The following is a 23,322-nucleotide window of genomic DNA, read 5'->3' on the forward strand; positions in this document are numbered from 1 at the left end:
GGCCACCAAAAGTAACTTTCAGATGCCATCTTTATTTTTTAGTTCAACAGTCATGGAATGGTACGCACAGGATTGTGGGATATCAAAGGCAGCTAAGGATACATCTATGCTGCCTTCAAAATGAAGAAGGTACTTCTGGAGACGGGAAGTAAAGCAGAATTTGGATTCAAACGTGCCTTGATGTCTTCCTGCCTTGGAATGCTGCCTCCGAAGATCGCAGACTTATAAGTGCATTCCTGGCATCTATTGCTCAAATTGACCATCTCAATTAGGTGCTTCAATGGTCCACTTGAGAGATAGGTGGCTCTAATGCACTTATAAGTCTGTGGTCCGCTATAAAGCAAGAAGAAGAAGACGCCACCTCACACCAGGGGGGCAGGGTTTCATATTATATTGAAGCACACTTGGGCGCCGCCATTGGCTAGCTGACCCCCACCTGCTGTTAGCATTCCATTGACTCCCATTCATTTTGGCGTCACTTTGACAGTGAATAATTTTACATCTGAGGCATTTAAAGACTCCATTTGTCCATTCATTATTTCTAAAGAAACACGAAAATGTATAAAAGGCTCCATTACCTTGTTTCTTACGTTGTGGCCCCGTAGAAGCAGTTTTTGTAAAAATAGGCTAACGATTGCATCATAACCTGCGACTCTCTGTCGCACAGGAGGAAAAGCTCGCAGGCAATCTTTTACTGTCTATGAGGCAATTGGGGGGACGTGGAGGCATGAAGTCAAGGGAGAATCCCATAGAGAGTCCATAAAAGCAATGGGAAAAAATTATTCAACAACGTCTGCAAGATTCTGTGGGTAATTTAGATTTCTCTTGGCACAGCGATTAGAAGACTTACAATTGTCAGACAGGTTGCTCACGTGACATCTACGTCATCAAGCTCAGTTTGAGTCTGCGCAGTACGCTTGACCCCCCAGGAAGTGCGTGCTTCTAAATGGCTTCACTTGTCTCCATTGAATCCAGTGGGGTCGCTGTGTCCATTTCTTTTACTGTTTATGCCTCACACGCAGGCTGTATTTTGAAGAGGCAATCATACAGTGCAGACATTGCACTGCATCAAAAAAACAAAAACAACAACATATAAATACTGTTCAGTTTCTTGCACAGATTGATAGTTTTGTGTCTTTACACATCAGTGTATCGTCACGAGCCGCAGGGTTTAATTTGGTTTTGTTTGTGTATGTTTTTTTTTTTTTTTTGTATGTTTTAGCCATGATTCCCATCCACTTGCATTATATGACTAAGAGTGCTTTCACATCTCTAGTTCGATTCATTTGGTCCGAACCAAGGGCAAACAATTATACATTGTAGCATTTTTCAGCTTTTTTGGTTCCTTTTCACACCACACTTGATTTGGTCCGTACCAGTGAAACGAAACAAAATGCAGTCACGTGACAACATCTACATCACTCATTGGCCATGACGTATTTCCTAAACTGTCAGTGCCAGCCAAGTGGTGCAGGGACAAAGTGCAAGGGAGGTTTTAGACATTAGCTTTGGCTAGCTATGACTGAACAAAAAATGCTGGAGCTGTAGATTTATTACTATCATTGTAAAATTTTCAAGAGAAACACTCTGCTTTAATCGCACTGATTACAACATTCAGTGACCGACCATGGAAATATGAAGTAAAGAGACCGAGATGACTTTCATGTAATCACTGGCTTTTCAAGTACAATTTACAATATTGTTCATGAAAACACGAAAATTACTGGATTCATGAAATGGAAAAGCTACAGAATTAATAAATAAATTCCAAAGGATTTACTTACTTAATTTGAAACTCTTTCAGTGCGTGTATTTTATTTTATTTTTTACTGAGATGAAGGATAATTGGGATGAAAATGCAGCATTTCTTAATCGAAAGAAAGACCTCACTTGCATGTATTATCATTACATAAATAGCAAAACCATTCTAAGTAATGAAAAAAAATGTTGGCCCGACTGACAGTGAGGTGTTACAAAATTTAAACCTGAAAAGTACATTTTAAAAATGACTACATTTGGCCTTTAGAAGTATAGCCTGAGTGCCTTATGTCACACAATTAAAAAAAAAAAAATGTATATATAAATAAATTAAATTCCATTTGTTGATGTGGCAATAAACAAAAACACTGAATTTGAGGACGTCAGTAGACACTTTAATGATGAGTATTTATAGTGCATTAAAGTATTTATCAAAGCCATGAATTTGGTATTGCACTGCCATGCTGTTTTATCTTTTTTTCCATTTGTGAGCATGTCTGTATTTCCTTGTTCAGTATCTCTCTCTAATATAGGAGGTATTTCATATATGGAATGAATTTGAATTAATTGTATCCAGTTGATGATGATGACTTCTCCCTCAAGAATGCTTATGTACAAAGAGCACAGCTAAGAATCTGAATCAGACAAGAGGCTGTGGTTCCATCTCATTTTACACAACAAGCGTTTTAAAGGTAATTGACTGTCTCTAATGAAAAAGCTCATACATAGCCTGTTTATCAGATAGCTTTAAGCCATGGAATCCTTTACTACAGAGCAGAGACTCATATGACATTAGATAATCCAAGGAACAAAGGCTTTACTGAGGGAAAAAATGAAAATGGGCTAAAATTATAGCATTGTGTTCATGTGACTATGAGGATTTTAATGTAAAGAATGTGTCGGCTAAGAGGTCAGTCATACAGAATGTGTTTTTGCTCTGAAGATGCAGCAGTGAAATGGGAGAAAAAGTAAGGTCTTGAGACATGTTTTTTAAAGGCTGAACGTCTTTTAACTTGAGCACCACAGACTGGCCCTAAAAATTGTGTTTTGTTGAATTTGGTGTAAAAAAAAATAATGGATAGAATTGCTAAAACAAAAGGATGAGAAAAAATGTTTTATTATTGCATTGGATATTATTTCTCAGGATTCATATAGGCACTAATATTTTCATAATACACTATATTACTTCCACTTATTATGGGCTGGTCATGGCATTTGAAATGACAGTGTATTTTATAAGGCTCATTGAACAGTATGATTTACATTTATATCGCACTGCAACTCAAAGCCACAGTATATAAAAAAACTTGTATGTTTAGATTTACTAGGAAATCTAAATCTAAATACAGGCCAGTGGTCCTAACTGCACATGAATAAGTAGTGCAAGAATAATAATAATTTTCAGTCTCACTGTATTTTTTCATGAACTCATGAGGTCTGATGAACACAAATTCATAAGGGCAGGTACTCATGGCAATACAAGCTAAAAATGCACATCAAACAACCCCTTTTTAAATAAGTGAAGCTCTTTTGATGTATTGTTGGGGGGGTGTTGTTTGATCAGTCTTTAAACATATATTCTGAATATAAGCACACAAAGCAACTAAATTAGTTATCTTTGAACTAACCGTTTCCAATTCTGTGAGTAAAACAGATGCAAAAAAGAAATGACATTGATACTGATTATTTGAGCAGAACCTGGTGAACTGCTTAGCCGCTTTCATGTTGCTTAATGGTAAGTTGTTGCACAAAATAGATTTTTCTGCATTTCAGATACGAGTTCAACATATGAATTTTGAAGTTATATCAGATAAATTATACAGAATAAAGTGAGAATAAAATAAGAACATGATAATCTCCATGATGGTGAGCTAAGAAACCCACAATTTTACATTGTTCTAAACGGAACTTTAATCTTTATTTATTTATTCATCTATTTAACTTAAATTAATTTAAATATAAATGATGAATGACAAATTGTAAATAACTGAAAAGATAAGCATACTTTTTTAAGGCAGTCTAATCCATACAATATGATATACATATATATATATGTCACATTTGGTTGCCGCACATGTGTGATGCTGTGTTTCACTTTGAATGCGAAGCGCTTTCGGTTTCTTGATGAAACCAGGGTTCCCTGAGATAAGGGAACGAGCGTTATGTGTATGGGAAAAACTATTTTTTCCATTCTGCTGAAGCCTGATTTGTTCACATTTGTGTAGCTGCACAAACCAATGGCACTTCGACCCGCCAGAAGGGGCAGGGCTGGTCGCTGTATAAGTCAGCCCGTAGTGCCATTCATCTGATCATTTGACTGAAGCAGTCATCGATTCATGCAGCTTTTAATGCAGCAAGTGACATAAAAGTCATTCTCTTATCTCAGGGAAACCCCGATTACGTCAAGTAACCAAAAGCATACCCTTTCAAACATTCATTCTTGTTATGTGGGAACAAATCCAATCATGACGCACTATGAGAAACAATCACATGCTGCTCTGCAAGCCCAGTGTTAGAGCACTAATAAGGGCCCTAACCTGGACATTATCTTGCCCCAAACTTAGCTAAGGGCTTGAGAAACTAGCAAAAGTGGACTGTGCCCATGAGGAGGCCATTTCCATTGTGGAGGGGGCTCTCACACCAAAAGGGCATTCGAATCCTTCAGATGCGTAACACAAAGCTATAGCATAAACAATCCAGTGAGACAGTCTTTGCTTTGTAACCAATAGACCCTTCTGGTGGCCTACAAAGCAAACAAACAATTGTTCAGACTGCCTGAACATTTTAGAACATTCTACATAGACCCTCAAAACCCTAACAGGGTAGAGCATGTTCAATCCCTGCTCGCCGTCTGCAGCAGGGAGCGCCAATAAGGATATTACTTATACTCTAAAAGCACTTGGGTAGCGAGCACTTAGGAACATAGCCATGTCTCGGTTTCAAAATGACCTTACAGTCATTAAGCCTAAAATCAAGCCACAAAGCGCTGACTGACAGCGCTTGCAAGTCACCCACTCGCTTAACCAACGCCAAAGTAAGGAGAAGGGCCTTTTAAGCGATAAGGGCTGCCAGGTAACCGAATAGAGCGGCTCAAACAGGGGCCTTTTCGGGGCCCTCAGGACCATGGATAAGTCCCAATATGGCACTGTCTGGGGGTGAGGAGGATTCAGTCTCCTCTTGCCTTTCAGAAATTAAATGACAAAGTTGTTCTTGCCCATTGAGTGGCCGACCTCAAGAGAATGATTCACCATGATGGCTGCCACATATACTTTGAGCGTGGATGGGGCGCGCCCCTTATTCAGCAGCTCTTGCAGAAAAGTCAGCATGTAGAACACATAATATGAAAACGGGTCCGATTTCCTTGCAGAGCACCAATTGAAGAATACTGACCATTTCTGGCCATAGTGCCATCTCGTAGACGGCGCTCTTGCCGCAAGAATGGTGTTACTTACTCTTGCTGGGAGCCTATCAGACTCCCGTTGAGGCACCAGACATGAATGCTCCACAGCTCTGGACAGGGATGCCAAATCATGTCTTTCGTCTGTGAGAAAAGTTCCCTCCTCAACGGGATGGGCCACTTGGCCATCGTTATGAGCTGTGTCAGCTCTGGAAACCAAGCCTGGTTCCTCCAGAGCTGAGCTACTAAGAGGAGGGAGCATTTGGTTTCCCTGACTCGCCTGATGACTTGTTGAATCGGGGTGATAAGAGGAAACACACACAGGCAACATACAATACCAAAAATGTTGAGCAATGAAAGTTGTCTTCTGAGGCGAAGAGGTCAACCTCGTGCCTTCCCAAAGACTGCCCAAATTCACAGTACTGTCTGAGGATGTAGCGCCCAATCATCCGGGGCTACTTTGCCTCTGGACAGCATGTCCGCTCCCAGGTTCAGCTTGCTTGGCATATGAACCGCCCTTAGTGAGAGGAGTTCCTTCTGTGCCCAAAGCAGGAGGTGACGAACCAACCTGTATAAGGCATGAGACCTGAGGCTACCTCTGTGGTTGATATAATAAACCACTGTCATGCTGTCCGAACGTAACAGAACATGGTGACCCTTGATGGCCAGAAGGAAGTTCTTCAGGGCTAAGGAGACCACCACCATTTCCAGGCATTTGATATGCAGGCATCGCTACTGCGCTGCCCATGAGCCAAATGCTGGATTGCCCTCCAACAGTGTCCCCCACCCGGAGTTGGACGTGTCTATTGTGATCACCTTCCTTTTGGAGGCCACGCCCATCCTCAATCCTGTTTGGAACAGGTGAGTGGTCTTCTGGGGGCCACAGCTTCGATACAGCGGTGAGATCCATGCCCGCATTAGGGCGGATCCATGCCCGCATTTGTCACCTCAGCTGCCCCCTCATCAGTGCTGCGCTGGCGCCGGCTCTGGTCCACTCGCAGCTGAAGGGGGCGCTGGTCTTCACTTGTGAACCACACCGGCAAGAAAAGACGCGGTGAGGGCAGGGCACGCTGAGCTCTAATACAGCTTGGTGTACAAAGGAAAACTTTAACCTAATTCAATAATTACTTGGGACCATATGCAGCCAGTTGGATGGCAACAGTATAAATTCATTATGCAACACATGATTCAGTTCAGAAACAATATTATTGTCCTACGTTCCAATATTTTTATGATAGGATAATTTGTATACTTTTTTGAAGTGGTTGACCCACTATTTTGGAACACATTTCAATTTCAACTTCATTTTATTTGTATAGCACTTTTACATCAGCCACTAGGCTGACCAAAGTGCTTTACAGAAGAAAAAATGATAAATAAATAAAAAAATGCACACAAAGCAAACCAGATAAACAAAAGAACAACCTGTTCAAAAATCACTGTATAATAGTAATCACTAAACTAATGAAAACAATGTTTTTAGTAGGGACTTAAGACAGAAGGGGCCATTCTAATTTCTAAAGGCTGAAATCGGTTAAGAACGGTAGCTTTTAGACCCAACCAGGACTGGATAATAGTGTGGAGTGGTCTACAGTATCAAAAGCGGCTGTTAAAAAAACATAAAACATAAGAACCACTGAGTCTCCAGAATCAGTGGAGAGATAAATATTGTTTAACACTCTCAAGAGGGCAGACTCAGTACTGCGAGCAAAATTAAAACCAGATTGAAAAACAGCATAAATACAATTACTTGTCAGAAAATGTTGAAGCTGATCCAGCACAATTTTTCTCCAATACCTTAGAAATTAATGGTAAGACAGAGATTGGCTTAAAATGTTTTAGAATAGAAGTATCCAGTGAAGGATTCTTGAGCAGGGAGTGACTGTAGCCACTTTAAAATTGGCATGGACAGAGCCAGTCTGGAGACACTTATTGAGATGAGACACCAAACCAGGTCCTATTGAATTGATGATTCATTTTAAGAATCTCGGGTGAATAATATCGTTAGAAACAAAATAAGGTTTTGAGCTTGTCAATCACCTTGTTCGATGCCTGGAAATGAACAGATTCGAAAGCATCCCAAGAGGCAGAGGCAAATGACAGGGTTGTTGAAGAGACAGTTAAAGTGGGGCAGACACTAGTTAGTAATTTTGCTACTGAAATTTTACACACTTTATCACATGGAAAACATTTATCAAATATTGCATTATTACATTGCATATCTAATTTTAGAAATGTATTTTAATTCAAACAGGAAAAGTTTTTAGACTAACTATTTAGTCAGTAATTAATTGAAATGAGCTTACTGTCATGAGACGTTAACAATGCTCTACATAATCTTGTGGCAAGCGCTCTGTGTGCTCATTAAACCTCCTCTTTTTTATAACGATAAATTAAATTGCACACTCACAAAAACCTGTAAATGAAGAATAATTAAACTTCGAGTATTATTTCTTTATCAGCTGCAACATAATTAATGGAACCACTTCATATGCTGATATAGAGAATGGGAGATTTCTAAACATAATGCTGGCCACCTTATATCGCCTTAAACATATTGTGTGTCTGGTTATGCTCAGAGATAAGGAGATGACCAAGACCCCATCTGAACTATGTGCTGTTTGCTTGAATCTTCTCTCTCTCAAGGAACAAACTTTGCATGTTAGCAGGAGTTGAGACACCCAGACAACAAGCAGCAAAACAGCACTGGCGGGCAGAGCAGAAAATCCCATTAAAAAGAGTCCACTGATAAGGCGATCACAGTTTGCTCAAAGTGGCTCAGAATTTCACACCTCACTATTACTTCTACTCACAGCAAACCATAGCAAGACCACTGCAGCATGGACAAATGTGAGGCTAGTTAGAAGGAAGGAATGGTACTGTCATACTCCTAACGATCAACATAAGGGGTCTGAGATGTAGGAGTCCACATGGGTCTGTACTTTGTTGGACTGTTGCCTGTGTTTGAAGTTTTGCAGGTGGGGTTCCTTTCCTTATTAAGACTGAAATAAAAAACACCCTTTTAAATGAGGCAATGTTGTACTGAGAGTGCTAGTATAAGTAAAATATCCCTATAGCTATAATAAAAGTTAAAAGGGTTTCAAAACATGCAGTGTAATATAATTCAGTTGGTACTTTGTGATATAATATCTGACCCAAAACAACCCCTGTTATAAATGAACATACTGGGACTTTGAGTAAAGATATCTCACTCATTCTGCAGTGGGAAGTAGTAAAAGAGCTCAAGCTAGGTGGAGCAAAACTGAAATATGAATATCAAAACAACTAGGTCAGATTTTTTACATAAAGAAATACAGGAAACTATTTTAATGAACAGCCAAGATATAGCACTAATGAGTAAATATTTCTTATTATTGTACTGCTTTCTGGGACAATTGATTCTGATTGGACACTAAACTGAGAGCTTCAAATGGAAAAAGGCTGTAGGGCACCAAAAAAATAAATAAAATAAAAATAAAAATAACGTTCCTTGCACTATAAAGGTGCAAAGGTTCTATGTTGGCAGCAATTGTTCTATAAAACCATTCCACTGCACAAAAAGTTATTTATAGCGGTACAAGATTCTTTAAAGAACCTTAAAAATACAACCCCACCAACAATTCCCGAGACTCGAACTCACAACCTTTGGATTACAAGTCTGAATCTCTAACCATTGGGCCACAACGTCCCCACAGCATTTACCAACCTGGACTCGAACCCACAACCTTAGAGGTTCAGAGCTAGTGGCTTAGTAGAGTGCACCACTCAGTTGACCCCAAATAGTTTCTCGAATAGGTGCAGTTTGTCATCTTCCCAAGACAGTTAAGGAGGTATTGTTTGCAGCATCAATTACAGGAGCGAAGTCTCCATCAGTTCATTCCAAAGTGCCCTTAAAAGTGGCCAGTTTTAAATACTTTGGTTTGTAACAAGCAGTCAATATGGAGGACAAGACTTCAAAGTCATCTTTCAGAGACGGATTTATCCTGTTTGGAATGTGATAGTCTTATGCCAGTTTTAGTCTAAACAAATGCAACTTACATCATCTTACATCTTATTGACTGAAGAAAATGCACTACATTACATCAGTGTTAATATTACTGTAATATTGTTTTTATATATTGGCAACTTTAATATAATGCATAGGTATAAATTATAAAATACATTCAAGCATTTATTTATTTATTTGCTCAATAAGCATGGAAGCGGGATAATTACCCAGAATAATGTCTGATAATGACAATGATAACCTAAAACATTGCAGTGAAATATAATATAATGTAAACCTTTTGAAGGCTGTTTTATTTTGTCCCATTCAGAAAATTGTCAGTAATATCCCAGCTGGCCTACACAGCAAATGTCAGAGTGTTAAAATCCCAGAGTTTTGATGACCAGAGTATAATTTATACACTTTGGAGTAAACTGGGCTTAAAGTACACTTCTCAGGTTTCACCAGAAACTCTCTCAAGTGTTAGTGTATTGGTTCAGTGTTGATGTGGAGCTGTTGTAGTGTAAATAGTGGGATGATGAACACTTTGAGAGTCAATCTGTTGCTGTCCCGTCCGCACATGAGTTTAGATTTCGATACGTCATCAGATCGACAACGCGTTGTCATTGGTTGAATCATGATGCAGCCTCGTGGACACCAGTTTCCAACTGACATCTGAAGTCGTCGACATTTTGATTCTGCGGGAGCATAGGTAAGAAATCACCAAGTGAATCATCCCGAATAGTTTGTCTTCTTGTTTTAATTCCCATAACTAAAACACTAAAAACGCTAATGTAGAAGTAGAAGAGGTGTGACGTTTTGTAATTTAGTTTAACTAGCTAACTTACTATACCAATGGTAGCTAAAGTAATGGTGAATTTCAATTCAATTTCAATGTTTTTTTTAGTGGTAATGTTAACGTTGATCGTTGACCATTAAATGAAATTTCAAAATGAAAATGCAGCAATCATTTGTTAACGTTAGCTGCCGCTCCCAATTTCGCGCCTTGTGCAGGCTAAATTGACTAGCTAGCCTTGAAAGCTAACGTTACAGATTCCCGTCTGAAATGATTGAGTCTGACTTTATTTGCACTACATTTGGTATTGTGCGTGTTCAATAAACCAATTGTATTTTTATGTTTTAGTAATATGTGAGGAAAACTACAGCAATGCTTTTCAAAGTGCAGTACCAAGGAAAGAAGAAGTACATCAAACTCAATGGAGTATCATATCCAGCATTTCTCAGGGAGGGTAAGTTAATGTTAATGGCATTCTTCTCTTCGTTCTCTTTATACTTGAAGTTTAGATCAGAGGTCGTGTTAACCGAATATTTTCCGTCATTGACTGATTTTTTTTAGCAGTGACGGAAACATCTGAAGGTCGAATCCTACAAAGTCTCGAAAGTTTGGAAAATGCTTGATTTAAATTTATTTCTTCAGGACATCAGATGTAACGTTAACTAAAAATATAAATAAAAACGGCTGACAATCTTTATTTTTTATTTTTTGTTTAATGTCGCGAGGCAACCTCTGTTACGAAGCACGTCTCGTGTAATTCCATGTATTTGGCGCCTCGTGTATTCACCTGGCGCGCAAACATCTGCATTAAGAAATGTTGCTTGCTTGCTGTAATTTTATCGATAACTGGCTAGAAGATAAATAAAAACTGATTGCGTCGACGATCAACAGACTGAAAGGCATCCTGTTATGTAAGAGCGCTATGGGAGAATAAGCCTTCACCAGCCATTCCAAAGGTAATCGGAGACAAATGAATTTGACTGAATTCTTTAAAAACATTATTAAATTAATTAATATCGAATAAATATATAATTGTAATGTGTGGGGGGGGGGGGTTGTTCTTTCCGTCGTGCACGTTTGTCTGAGCACTCTGGTTTCTATTTACAAAAGCAACTGTATTTACTGCAGCATTGTATGCATTGTAGCCAGTCGAACGTTTAGTTTTCGTGATGCTTAGAGGACAAAACTTTCGGAGTGACCACCGCTTTTACCAGAGTGAGTTCTGTAAATAATCGTTCCGTGATAGTAGCAACCATAGCAACGGACGTGACAAAAAAAATCTGATATGACAATATAGATCTGTGCATCATGTCTTACTGTGTAAATACAGACTAATAGAGCTGCCACTGACAAGAATAAATAAAACAAATCAGTGTTGGCTGAATATGTTTAGATTCAGTTAAATAACACTTAAACACTCTTTTTCACGTGTCATTTTTAAAACAATGTTTATTCATTAAAATAATATTTTAAGGTATTTAAGGAAGATATTCATGTATTATATACTCATTATTATCATTATTATTATGCCAACCATCTACAAAAAACTCAACCTAACTTACAGTTGACAACAAATATACAAAAATATAACCACATTTTTAAAAAGTATCCAAAGAGTGATTTAATATAAGTTGTATTTATATTGAAGATTCTAATATTTTAGCTTGTAGTTTTCTAAAGGGGTGCTGTTTATACTATTTATATTCTTTAATTTTGTTGCTGCTTGAAAAATGGATTTAGGGACCTTAAAAATGCTTGAAAAGTGCTTAAATTAAACTCTTCAAAATCTGTACAAACCCTGACTATGAAAAGTGACTCTTCATATATAAAAAAAATGCACAATCTAGCCTATATGCTCCTATATCCTGTAAGTTCATGAATGATTAAAAACGAAAGCTATTAAATGTCTTATAATTAAAATATGAAAATTAAAATAGAGTAATATATTAAGGTGCAATTTTTACGACCATATCGATCAAAATAAAGGACAATGTGAAAGTCTTACGCAACCACTGGTTTAGATGTACATTTATATGAAATTTTATTCTTAGCACCATGCTAGTCTACCGTAGCTTTGCCCATTAAGATAAAAATAGTGCTAAAAACATTATTGTTCTCCCACTTTCTAACCCTAACACAACAACTTATGTTTTTTCTGTATTCAAAGCTAAAGAGAAGTTCAGCATACCCCCTGAGACAAACATGTATGTGCTGGATGACAGTGGAACAGAGGTTGATGAAGAGGTCTTCAGCGACATCTTGGAGGAAAAAGCAGACATCCTGTGGACCATTGTTAATGTTCTTTCAGTTTCTGGTAAATGTTTGTACAATTACAGTGTACACTGCAGGGTAACAATACCAATGTGTTAACATTGTAATTTATTTGCTATCACAAAACCAAAACAGTAGCTTCTCACCAATGTCCGATTTGTGCTTTCTCTGTTAAAGGACCACTTTGCATATTTCCAACCTTATCTCTTATCTGTCAGTGTTCACATAAGGATTTGAAAAACTAAATTTGAGATAAAACGTTGACCCGAGTACTTCTCAAAAAACAGTCAGTCTTGCCATCTAGTAGTTAATGTATCATGGCCTAAACTGCTTAAAGTCTGGCCACATTAACTACCAAAACTCATGTAATTTATAGATGGCAAAGAAAAAAGTTTCCTGGAAGCAGTCTCACCATGCCTTTTTTTAACCTCTCCTCACTTAAACCTGTGGAAACATTGACTGAAATATTTTTTTTTTAATTATGATCTTTTTGCCCTTTTCAGACTCTCCCATCCAGTCCTCGTGCACAAACACCTTGTCACTATCATCACCCTCATCGGACAGTGATGCTTCTCTGATGTCCCCAAAAAGACAGCGCATTGATGACACCTTTGTGATGTCCCCAAAAAGTCTACATACTGATGACAGTTCTTCACAAGCCAAAGAGGTGATGTTTTTTCAGAACATTTCTCTTTATGTTGTAAACATTACATTTACCTGTTACCATAAAATTTTTACCTGTTGTCAAGCTTGTCAAAAGTATTCTGGAACAAAAGCCTGGAGGTGAGAAAATCCTTGCAAAATATGCAATGACAGGAGAGATGAAGGACCGAGCACGCCGTGATCTTGTCAGCATTGTTGTTGCTGAAATGTTTGAAAAGTATGGGTAAGTAAAATGCTTTATGGTGCATGATTTGGTAAAGTGTATATTCATAGAATTCAATTGCAGATTTGGTAGTTGTAATCAAATAGGTGATTATCATTAAATGACAACCGTGGCCAATGAGCTGTGGCCTTGCGCAGATCATAGGTTTTCCTGTGTGTTGGTTTTAATACACAACATTTATTCCACAGACGTGCTCCCCCTATGGATAAAAGAGCACAGTATGCATTGGGGATAGTAACACTGTTCCCCTCTCTAAAAGATCCCTACTCCAAAAAAGGCTATGTGAGTACATATTTAAAAGTAAGATTAATCTTAATAAACAAATGAATAATGTTCTGGTGCATTTTAGAAGTCTAACACTTCTTTTCTAAAGATCTCTATTGATTCATGCTGAAACAATTTTTTTATACATTTCCATCTTTGTTGATACTGTCTTTAGGAACACTTTTTTGACATAGACAGCAATGAGGGCTACATTGCCTGGAAGATTAAAAACACACAGCGAGAACTCAGCAATGGCGGTACCAATGGGGGTAGGAGAAGGAGCTCTCACACTACAGGCAGCAGCGGACCAAACTTAGAGAGAGAAGTGACTAAAGTGCAGCAGTTGGAGGGAGACCAGTGTCGAGAGGCCATATCTCTACTGAAACACAGCACAGACAACGAACAGATCTTCATGAAAATGAGAGAAACCTTCCAGCACAGGCAAAAGTTGATCCATGATCCTGAGCAATGCAGCACAGTGCTTACTGTGTTCCCAAGGTTTCTTGACACAAAAGGCCTGGTAAGTTGTTTTTTTTTGTAAGCACATTTATTATGTTTTTGCAGTGTCAAGAACAGCTGTTCAAAGATGAAAACGGTCACCTACCACTATACCACCATCATCAAATACACATATGCTTGCTTCCTCCCCTTTAGGTGGCGCAAGACTTTGACCTGTTGTTTGGAGCTGAGACTTCATCAAAACTCCTTGAGAAATGGGATTTCCTGAAGGCCAAAGTAATAGAGCAAGCCAAGGACATCAGCAAGACACCCCTGCTTGACCATCTCATCCAGTCTGCAGAGGAGAACACTGATGAGGATGACGAGGTCCCAGGTAAATAATTTACATTAATCTGGTGTGTATCTTTCAAATGTTGACTTAATTTATTTACCATGACAAATAGTTGTGTAGACAAATAATATATTTTTTAGGGTTGCAACAACTAATCGATAATGAAAATAATCAAGAAAGAATTTCATTATCAATTAGTTGGGTCTGTGACATCACTGTGGAAAATTCCAGTCAGTGATGTCACTTCACAATGGTGTAAAACGCATTTCTATGCATAAAACGCATCTGAAAAACAGAGCAGAGGTCACAGAGTTAGCTGTTGTGGGAAAATTGCACAATACAAAACATGATAATGTTTTATATTATTATACAATTTATTATAAATTGGCCTTTTAATCCAACCAATTGATTAATAATTGACAGGTTAATCGATTATCAAAAAAAATGTTAGTTGCAGAACTAGTATTGTTATTGAAAAGAGTTTTGAGTTTTAATATTAATGTAGTATCAAAGGTTTTGGTCAGGTGTATATCATGCTTTAAGCAGGTGCTTCTGCCTTCTCAGGTTGGGATAGTGACATGGCCTCACTGCTACTGCTGGTCTACCTACTGCCACCACCTCCAAGTGGAAAGAAGGGAGCTGTAAAGATCAGTACCCGGGAAGCTGTGGACCATGTAGTCAAATTTCATAAGGTCAGTGTGTCCTGATCTCCAATGGCAATAGCCATTGTCAAAAGGCAATTGTGTAACCCCCCAGATTATTGATCTGTTTCTTTTCAATGCCACCTCCACAGAATTTTAAGTCTGATAATTTATGTTTTGCCTCCTTGAAGTGCATAGCGACTAGAGAGTGGGGTTCACCTCTTTTCACTGCAGTCTTGTGCTCGTTCATTCTTATTTTCAGTTGTCTGTTTGTCTTGCTAACGTATTGGAGTTTGCACGGACATGTGCTAAGGTAACCAACATTAATGACCTCTCTGTTTAATTCCCTCTCTTTGTGTGACCGTGGTACAAAAACCTTGGTTGCCTTATCACATGCTGAATATATCCTGTATGGGAAAGCTAACTGTGCCATCAAAGGTTTCTATCAGAGTGTGACTTATCCATCAAAATGTGATGTTCAGTGTAGATTCATTTCAGTTTATTGTTATCTTACAGTCATGTCGCAGCCTTCAGGAGCACTCTGGTCCAAACCAGCGGAGGCAGCCCTACATCCTGGCAGTTGGGATGACAAGAAAGCACATCCACGAGTTCTACATTGCATTGGATGGTGATCTCCTTCCCTGCAAGGGCAAGTCTTCCCTGTCAGCCTTTGATGAACTTTTCAAAGCACATTATGTTTTCGGCATCTCCTATGACCAGGCCTTAAATGGCATGTACACATTTGTGCAGACCACCATCTACAACATTGATGTAGGTCATTCTCACGAAACTCCCAGAGTCAAGGACCTAAGAGCTAAGCTCCTCAACTAAAGAGTTATGATGTTCAGATGCTTTGTTTGCAAGTCTAGTTTTGTTACCGTTCAAATGTTGATCCGTCATCTCAAAGTTTTCCATGCCTTTTATCCTGGTAAGAAGTTTCAGTTGATGTGTGACCAGACTGGATGCCACCAGAGATTTTGGACTTTTTCAGGCTTTAGAAAACATCTCCATAACAAACATAGCACTAAAAGTCTAGATCAATTTGAGAACGAACCCGTCATAGTTGAGAACGAACCCGTCATAGTTGACGTATCTGATGAACCCGTAGTTAATTTAATTCCAGAGCAACCAGAGAATTCTCAAAGCTGTAATGAGACCAGGCAACATACCCAAGAAATGTGTGCATCCCTTATTGCAAATCTCCAAGGCTGTGGTGTGGCTACTAATGTCATAACGACTGTTGTTGAAAATATGGAGGAACTTGTAGAGGAATTGCATTCAAACGTTAAAGATGATGTTGTAAAATTACTCTCTAACGATGAGGAGATCAGAACAAAGTTTGACGATTATTTTGACAACCTTGAAAATCCATTTAGCAAACTGAACACTGAGGCAAAAAGGAAAAAACATTTCAGTGAGAAATGGGGTATTGTAGAACCTGTTGAGGTAGCCCTAGGAGTGAGGTATGACACTAGAAGGAATCGAACTACTGGCACATATGATCAAGTTCCCATAACAGACAAATTTGTTTATATTCCTCTATTGCAAACTTTGAAGTTCATATTCACCAACCAAGAGATCTGTGATCATTTTGTGCAGCCTTGTGAGAAAACTGGGTTTTACAAAGACTTCTGTGATGGTAACTATTTTAGAGATTCTCTTCTCTGAAAAACCAAACTCTCTCCAAATACAGATATTCTACGATGATTTTGAAATGGCAAATCCTCTCGGATCCAAGCATGGTATCCATAAGGTTGGAAGTATATACTTTGTTTTACGAAACCTATCTCCAAAGATAAACTCCGCTCTTATGAATATTCATCTTTTAGCCCTTTTTCATACTGAGGATGTGAAGAAGTATGGATTTGATTTAATCTTACAGCCCCTCGTACGTGATCTGAAAGTCCTTGAGTGTACAGGAATTGAAGTTCCTTTCTCTGATGAACCAGTTTACGGAACAATTGCACAAGTAACTGGAGACAATTTGGGATTGCACACATTACTCGGGTATGTTGAATCATTCAGTGCAAACAATTTTTGTCGTTTTTGTCTAGTAGACAAACAGACCTCACAAACGGTTTTCAGGGATGATGATCCAAGAATAACATTGCGTAATAAAGCACTGCATGATCAGCATTGCAATGACCTCATGGTAGATCCTACACTGCCATCCAAATTTGGAGTTAAGCGACAATGTTTATTCAATGATCTACAGTACTTTCATGTTTCTGAAAATTATGCTGTAGACATTATGCATGACATATTGGAAGGAGTGGGGCAATTTGAGCTGAAGTTGCTGTTTGCTTACCTCTCAGACAACAAAATCATATCCAAGACAGATGTTTGTAACCGAATATACTCATACAATTATGGCTTTGTTGAACGAAAAAATCGTCCAACCAGAATAAACTTGGAGCAGACTGGAAATGGAATTGGTCTCAATGCCATTCAAACTTTTTGCTTAATCCGGAATATGCCCTTGATCTTTGGAGATGTTTTACGAGAAGGAAATGCCCACTATAGACTCTTGTTGCTTCTGTTGCAAATTATGAACATTATATTTTCTCCAGTTGTTACTGATGGAATGACAGTATGTCTTAAGCATCTCATTGTTGACCATCACCAACTTTTCAAAGAGCTTTACCCACATCGTAGAATGATCCCTAAACATCACTTCATGATTCATTACCCCAGAGTCATTCGAAAAATAGGTCCAATTCTACATGTTTGGTCAATGAGATTTGAAGCCAAACATAGGTTTTTCAAGAACACAATCAAAAATTTCAAAAATGTAACAAAGTCATTGGCCCAAAAACATCAGATGGCTATAGCATACCATTGGGAATCAATGCCATTTAAAAGTATTGACTGTGGGCCAGTAAAAACTGTTCAGCTCATTGACTTGCCACATGGTGAGATGATTGCAGAAGAACTGCAGGTTGACTTAGACTGTCAAGTTGATCTGACTTCTTGGATCACTTGTTTTGGAACTGAGTATCGTCCAGGCCTTTTAGTTTGCACGGACAAAGAGGACGATTTGCCTGTATTTAGTCAGATAAAAGACATAATTGCATTTAATCGAGAATATTTTCTTGTAACAGAGGACTTTCAGACACTTTGTTTTGCAGAGCATTTTCATTCCTTTCATGTGACACAGGGAAATGATCAGAATGTTTCCATGCTTAAAGTTAATAAATTGCACTTCTTTAAGCCGTTTGATCTGCAAACTACTTATGGTTTTGATAGAGATTATCAATATGTGGTTCCTGTACATGTGTTTGTATAAGTTTGTGGTTTTTGAACATCCATGAACTGTTAAATAAAACAGACATAAAAAGCACTGACTTGGAGTATTTTTAATTCACTGATGGTTCTAGGTTTACACTGCAGGTGTTAGAAACTATTGAAACATTGTAAATAAAAAAGTACCAGCTTTAGAGTACATTTGTACTCTCCAAGTGTTAAATAATGAGCTCTGCAAAGGTTCTAGGTTTACACTGCAGGTGTTCAAAAGCACTGAAACGGTGTCAAAAAGTGCTATTTATAAGAGTACATTTTAACTCTCCAGGTGTTCAAATGTAACTATTTTGAGAGTATTTATTTTACACTTTTTACAGTGTTCAATGAACACCGAACTCTTGGACCTATATATACACTGAAACCAGTGTTCAGTGTACTCCTATAGAGTACATTGAACACTCAGATTTTTGCTGTGTATATGTACTGTATGTCAAAAGCAAATTTTTCACAGAAAGAATTCTACTGTCTATTTTCTCACATATAACACTGAAAACAAGTGCCGTTCATCTACTGGTTATCACAATTTGATTCATGGCCTCTTTACCTGAACATTATTTTTGCAATGTAAATATTCCATATATTCCTTCTTTAAAAGAAATTCTGTATGATGCTTGGAGCCCACTGAGAGTATGCTATATCTGCGGGGGCTTTGGTCAACTGCTAAGCAGAAGTCATTGTGATAGCTTTCATGATATCATTTCAGCAATCTAATTTTCCAAGGCTCACTTAGGGGACCAACAGGGTCGATATTCTGTTGATGACTACAGATAAGTTTCATCACCTTTGTGTTTCTTTTAGCATGCTGTAAGAAACCAGCACCGACATGTGCCAGAATGTGATCTTCTCAGGGAAAAACATTTAACACTTCATGTGCACATGGCATGTTTTCTCAGGGACAGACACAGAAAATGCACAAAGGCAGCCCACTCACTTTTCTATGGAACATGGCAGTTATAGAGGTCCAAGAGTTCCCTTGGGCTAGAGGTTTGTTTATACTAGAAATAGATAATTACATGCCTGTTTTAAAACACTAGTGCTATAATCTCTCCAGCTGCTGGCAAATGGCAGAACAATGCAATCGACTCGTGATGGATTGTTGTGAACAAGCTCCCAGCTCAAACAAACTAATCATATAATTCTTGAAAATAAATGTCATATAAATAGGTGGAAAGGAATTAAAGAATTGTGCAAAATTATTCACTGTTATCAAAGTGCACACCTCAATGAGCTTTCTACCTTCATCCTTTAAGAAAAATGCTTTGCATTTCAGCGGTCTATAGATCCAAGAGCCTGTAAATTGCTGGAAAATGTATAGAAATGTTTGCACAAAATAGTATTTTTATATCAAATACATTTAATTCCATAAGAATGAACTAATTTTCATTTCATAAGACAACTTGCATAGCCAATAAAGCCTATTGATCACAGAATATATTAATTAAAAGTAATTATAATAATAGAATAGAACTAATAAAAACTTTACTTAAAAATGATCTAAAATTAATGTAGAAAATAAAAGAACAGTAAAAAAACAAAAAACAGAATATTTAGTTTGGCCTTCTATGTACAATGATCTACATATTATCAAGATAAAACACCTCCTTTCACTGAACATTTGTTGGTTGAAGATTTATAATTAAGATGGTGTTTAAGCTCTTTTTAAAGAGTTTCAGGCCCTATTCATGGAGAGCATAGCATAGCCCTATACTGTCTTCCTAAGAAAACGTATCATTTTAATCAAAATGTTTATAGCAGTAAGATTGATAATTTTCTGGCTTCTGGAGTGTCAAAAGATAGAGGAAGATACTGTATGATAGTCCCTGACTCAAGAATTTCAATTTTGAGAAATCATGTTTCAGCAAGCCCAATATCATATCGCACATAATGCTGAAAGTATATTATCTTGCGCAAACCACCGTGATGATATTAAGTGGTGTTCAAAGAGCAGAAAAATATGTCCCTGCTCTCATTTAAGTAGATTAGTCATATGTATATGCTGGTGCACACATTTTCCCTGCTCCTGTGAGTGTTTGTACATCCAACTACACACCCTCAAAATGACTGCTACCGTGATACCCTCCTTTGAGACACGGATTTGAACTCTCCAGAGACATTTATTAAAATAGAACCTGTCCTTGACTTCACTATAAAGATGAAGTCTGTGTCGTACCCCTCAGAGATGTGGATGCTTTAAAGACGATATGAAATAAATAAATAATAAAGCCCACATATAGAGAGTGTCTGATGCCTGTGCTGTGAAATCGCCCACAATCGCTGACATCTAACAATGTTCATCTCAGTTTTTGTATGGCTGTTTTACGTTTAAAATTATATAAATTGTACAGCATATTCTGTAATATGACTCCACCCGACCTATGACCTGCCAAATCCCAATTTGTTCAACGACAATAGTTTGGAGAAGAAGCTAATGGATTATGGGAAACAAAACCTCTGCAAGTAAGCTTTAGCTGTATACTGCATACTAACTTTTAACCAAGGGTTAATTTGTATACGAAAATGCAACCTATGAGTAAATAAACTGCTTTATGCATTCATATCAATATATTTCCTAGTCAGCAGTATTCTGCATTTATTAATTTATTTATTTTTGCATTTTCAGAAATTACATTTTAATAAATTGCAAACAGACAGGCACCATGCTTTGATGAATGTCCAAGGAGAAAACTTGTTTTAACATGTTTCTGATAAAGTCGTTAGATAATTTTATTAGACCATATAAAAAGCTCCATGCTATTCTGTTTATGTTGTTCTTAATAGGTTTTTCTTCAGGACCCAAATTTGGAATCAGAGATTTTATAGCATAAAAGTAAACAAAAATCTAAAGTGAAAATTACGCAATGATATGCACGATTACTAACAAAACACAAAACTTGACAAGCCTTGTCGTCCTAAATGCCCAATGGTTGGTTGCATTTTATTTTTGCATTTCTTCCTTCCTGTCTGAAGGAACAAGGGGACCTATGTCTCCTACACTTTTTGTTATAAAATAAATTATTGCAGAATCTGACAGTATACCCTTCTTGTGTATCCCCTGCAGCTCAACTGTCCATTTTGTCTAATCTTGCTACAGGTCAGTGCAGAAGTCCCGCAGAGTGAATTGTGGGAAGTGCATATACTCAGAAGAACAACTTCAACCACTTCTAAAATAGAAAACCTTTTTTTTTTTCATTCTAAGTGACTTGTATCTAACTTAAATTTAATGACAAACAGAGTCTTTGTTTCAAATTGGAAAATAATAAAAGGACATGTTGCAGTGGCATTTGTATGGACAGAGAAGATTATGTACTGTATATCCATCAGGTCTTGGCTCTCTCTAGAGGGCAATTCAAAGGCAATTTATCCAATTGGGTATTGCTGAAAACATTAAGAGTATTTTTCACATCGGGACTTAAAAAATCTGGTGTCTTTAAATAACGTTCTGACAATTTTTAATTGCTTAATGGTGTAGTAACTGATGCTAGCTATTTTACTCGACCTTTCAGTGGGACTGCTAACAGCTTACTCCAGGTATATCACAACTCCTTGGTTACAGAGTCTGTAGATGAGTGTAATTTCTCATCAGCATCAATGTTAACGATATTTGTCAGGTAGTAGGATTACAGCACCTTTAATTCCCATAAATTGCTTATTGGATTCTCTCGTTTTATCTCTTACAGTCTTTTTTTTTATCAAGGTCTTGTGTACTGTTTATCTACCACGCTTGAACCCTGCAAAAGATTTAAGACTTCCATTTACCATGTCAAATGAGCCTCTTTGCAATAAATTATGAATTTGGCACAGAAAGTTCTTACCCTTGCAAAACTCATTGACCAAAACGTTGAGGACAGTTTCAAACTGCCAGCAAGCTGTGGAGTCTGCCAGATTTCATAATGGCTCCTTTCAGTCACTGAACACAGATGAGAGCAGATGATCGTTTTATTTGTTTTTAGAAAGTATGTTTTGAATGTTTGGGACTCTTTGATTTCACCGAATCCCAAACATGGTACAGGGTACAGCGAGAGTTTTTATTGGCGCACAGGCCTAATACAGTATACTTAGCTCTTTCTCACTAGAGAAATTCATTCATCATGCAGCAAGTATAAGGTGTTCATTTGATTTAAAAAATCTTTAGTGATTAATAACTCTATGCTGCTGAAAAAAATAGTTATTTACTTGAAAAGACACAAGCCAGGAAGAAGAACAACCCTGCAATTATAACTCTTATAATCTGCAATGTAATCAGAGGCTCTGTATACAGACAATATATGCCAGTCCTCAGTGCAAAAGGTCAACAGAAACATGGCACGACCAATGAAATTTAAATGTGCACTTAATAATTATTTCCTCATTAAAAAATGTTTTACTTTTGAAAAGTATGTTTAAAACCATGGTGACTCAAATGAGACAAAGACTCCAGTCATATCAGTAGAGGAGTAAAATATATTAATACATAATATAAATATGATTTATTTGAAATAATATGGTTCTCCTCAAAGGGTCAGACATGTTGAGATCACATGATCAGAATTAGGGTTTCTGGGTTTGTGGCCCTCCCACAAATGAAGGCTTAAAACATCTTAAGTATATATAATTAAAGGGTTAGCTCCGTTCATCTTTGGAAGACAGTTTAAGATATTAGATTTAGTCCAAGAGCTTTCTGTCCCTCCATTGAAAATCTATGTATGGTATACTGTCCATGGTTAGAAAGGTAATAAAAACATCATCAAAGTAGTCCATGTGACATCAGAGGGTCAGTAAGAATTTGTTGAAGCATTGAAAATACATTTTGGTCCAAATAAAACACACCTTTATTCAACATTGTCTTCTCTTCTGGTGAGTGCGTTCACAACGCTGCAGTGTCGTGATGTCCAGATCGCGAATGAATCATTCTTCTTAGTTAACCAGTTCAACAAATCTAACTGAATTGTTTGAAACAGTTCACGTCTCCCATAAGCATTAATCCACAAATGACTTAAGCTGTTAACTTTTTTAATGTGGCTGACACTCCCTCTGAGTTAAAATAAACGAATATCCCGGAGTAATGCATTTACTCAAACAGTACACTGACTGAACTGCTGTGAAGAGAGAACTGAAGATGAACACCGAGCCGAACCAGATAAAGAACGAAAGATTGATTCGTTCTCGAGTCAAGAACTGGTTGCATCTGTTTTCGGAACACCTGTGTGTACTTACTATATGGTTAGGGTTAGGATTAGGGTTAGGATTAGGGTTTG

The 23,322-nt window shown here is 37.6% G+C and overlaps 2 protein-coding genes across 3 annotated transcripts in view; one reads left to right on the forward strand and one right to left on the reverse strand.

Moving 5' to 3' along the window:
- The window catches only part of gulp1a (GULP PTB domain containing engulfment adaptor 1a), a 130,990-nt gene that overhangs the window by 44,602 nt on the left and 63,066 nt on the right, over nucleotides 1-23,322 (reverse strand). The gene's annotated exons all lie outside the window — the stretch shown is intronic.
- LOC113108338 (uncharacterized) lies at nucleotides 9,750-18,128 on the forward strand. 2 transcript variants are annotated; one of them, XM_026271378.1, is made up of 10 exons: nucleotides 9,750-9,852; nucleotides 10,285-10,390; nucleotides 12,104-12,250; nucleotides 12,711-12,874; nucleotides 12,957-13,093; nucleotides 13,282-13,375; nucleotides 13,533-13,877; nucleotides 14,012-14,189; nucleotides 14,712-14,839; nucleotides 15,305-18,128. In XM_026271378.1, exons 2-10 carry the CDS (start codon nucleotides 10,309-10,311, stop codon nucleotides 15,617-15,619), a joined length of 1,590 nt encoding a protein of 529 aa, XP_026127163.1. In that variant the 5' UTR covers nucleotides 9,750-9,852; nucleotides 10,285-10,308; the 3' UTR covers nucleotides 15,620-18,128. The 2 variants fall into 2 exon arrangements, with proteins under 2 accessions (XP_026127163.1, XP_026127162.1); XM_026271377.1 differs by lacking the exon at nucleotides 9,750-9,852 and having other exon boundaries at nucleotides 10,123-10,390.

The sequence above is a fragment of the Carassius auratus genome, chromosome 9, assembly GCF_003368295.1.
Source record: "Carassius auratus strain Wakin chromosome 9, ASM336829v1, whole genome shotgun sequence".
NCBI classification, from domain to species: Eukaryota; Metazoa; Chordata; class Actinopteri; order Cypriniformes; family Cyprinidae; genus Carassius; species Carassius auratus.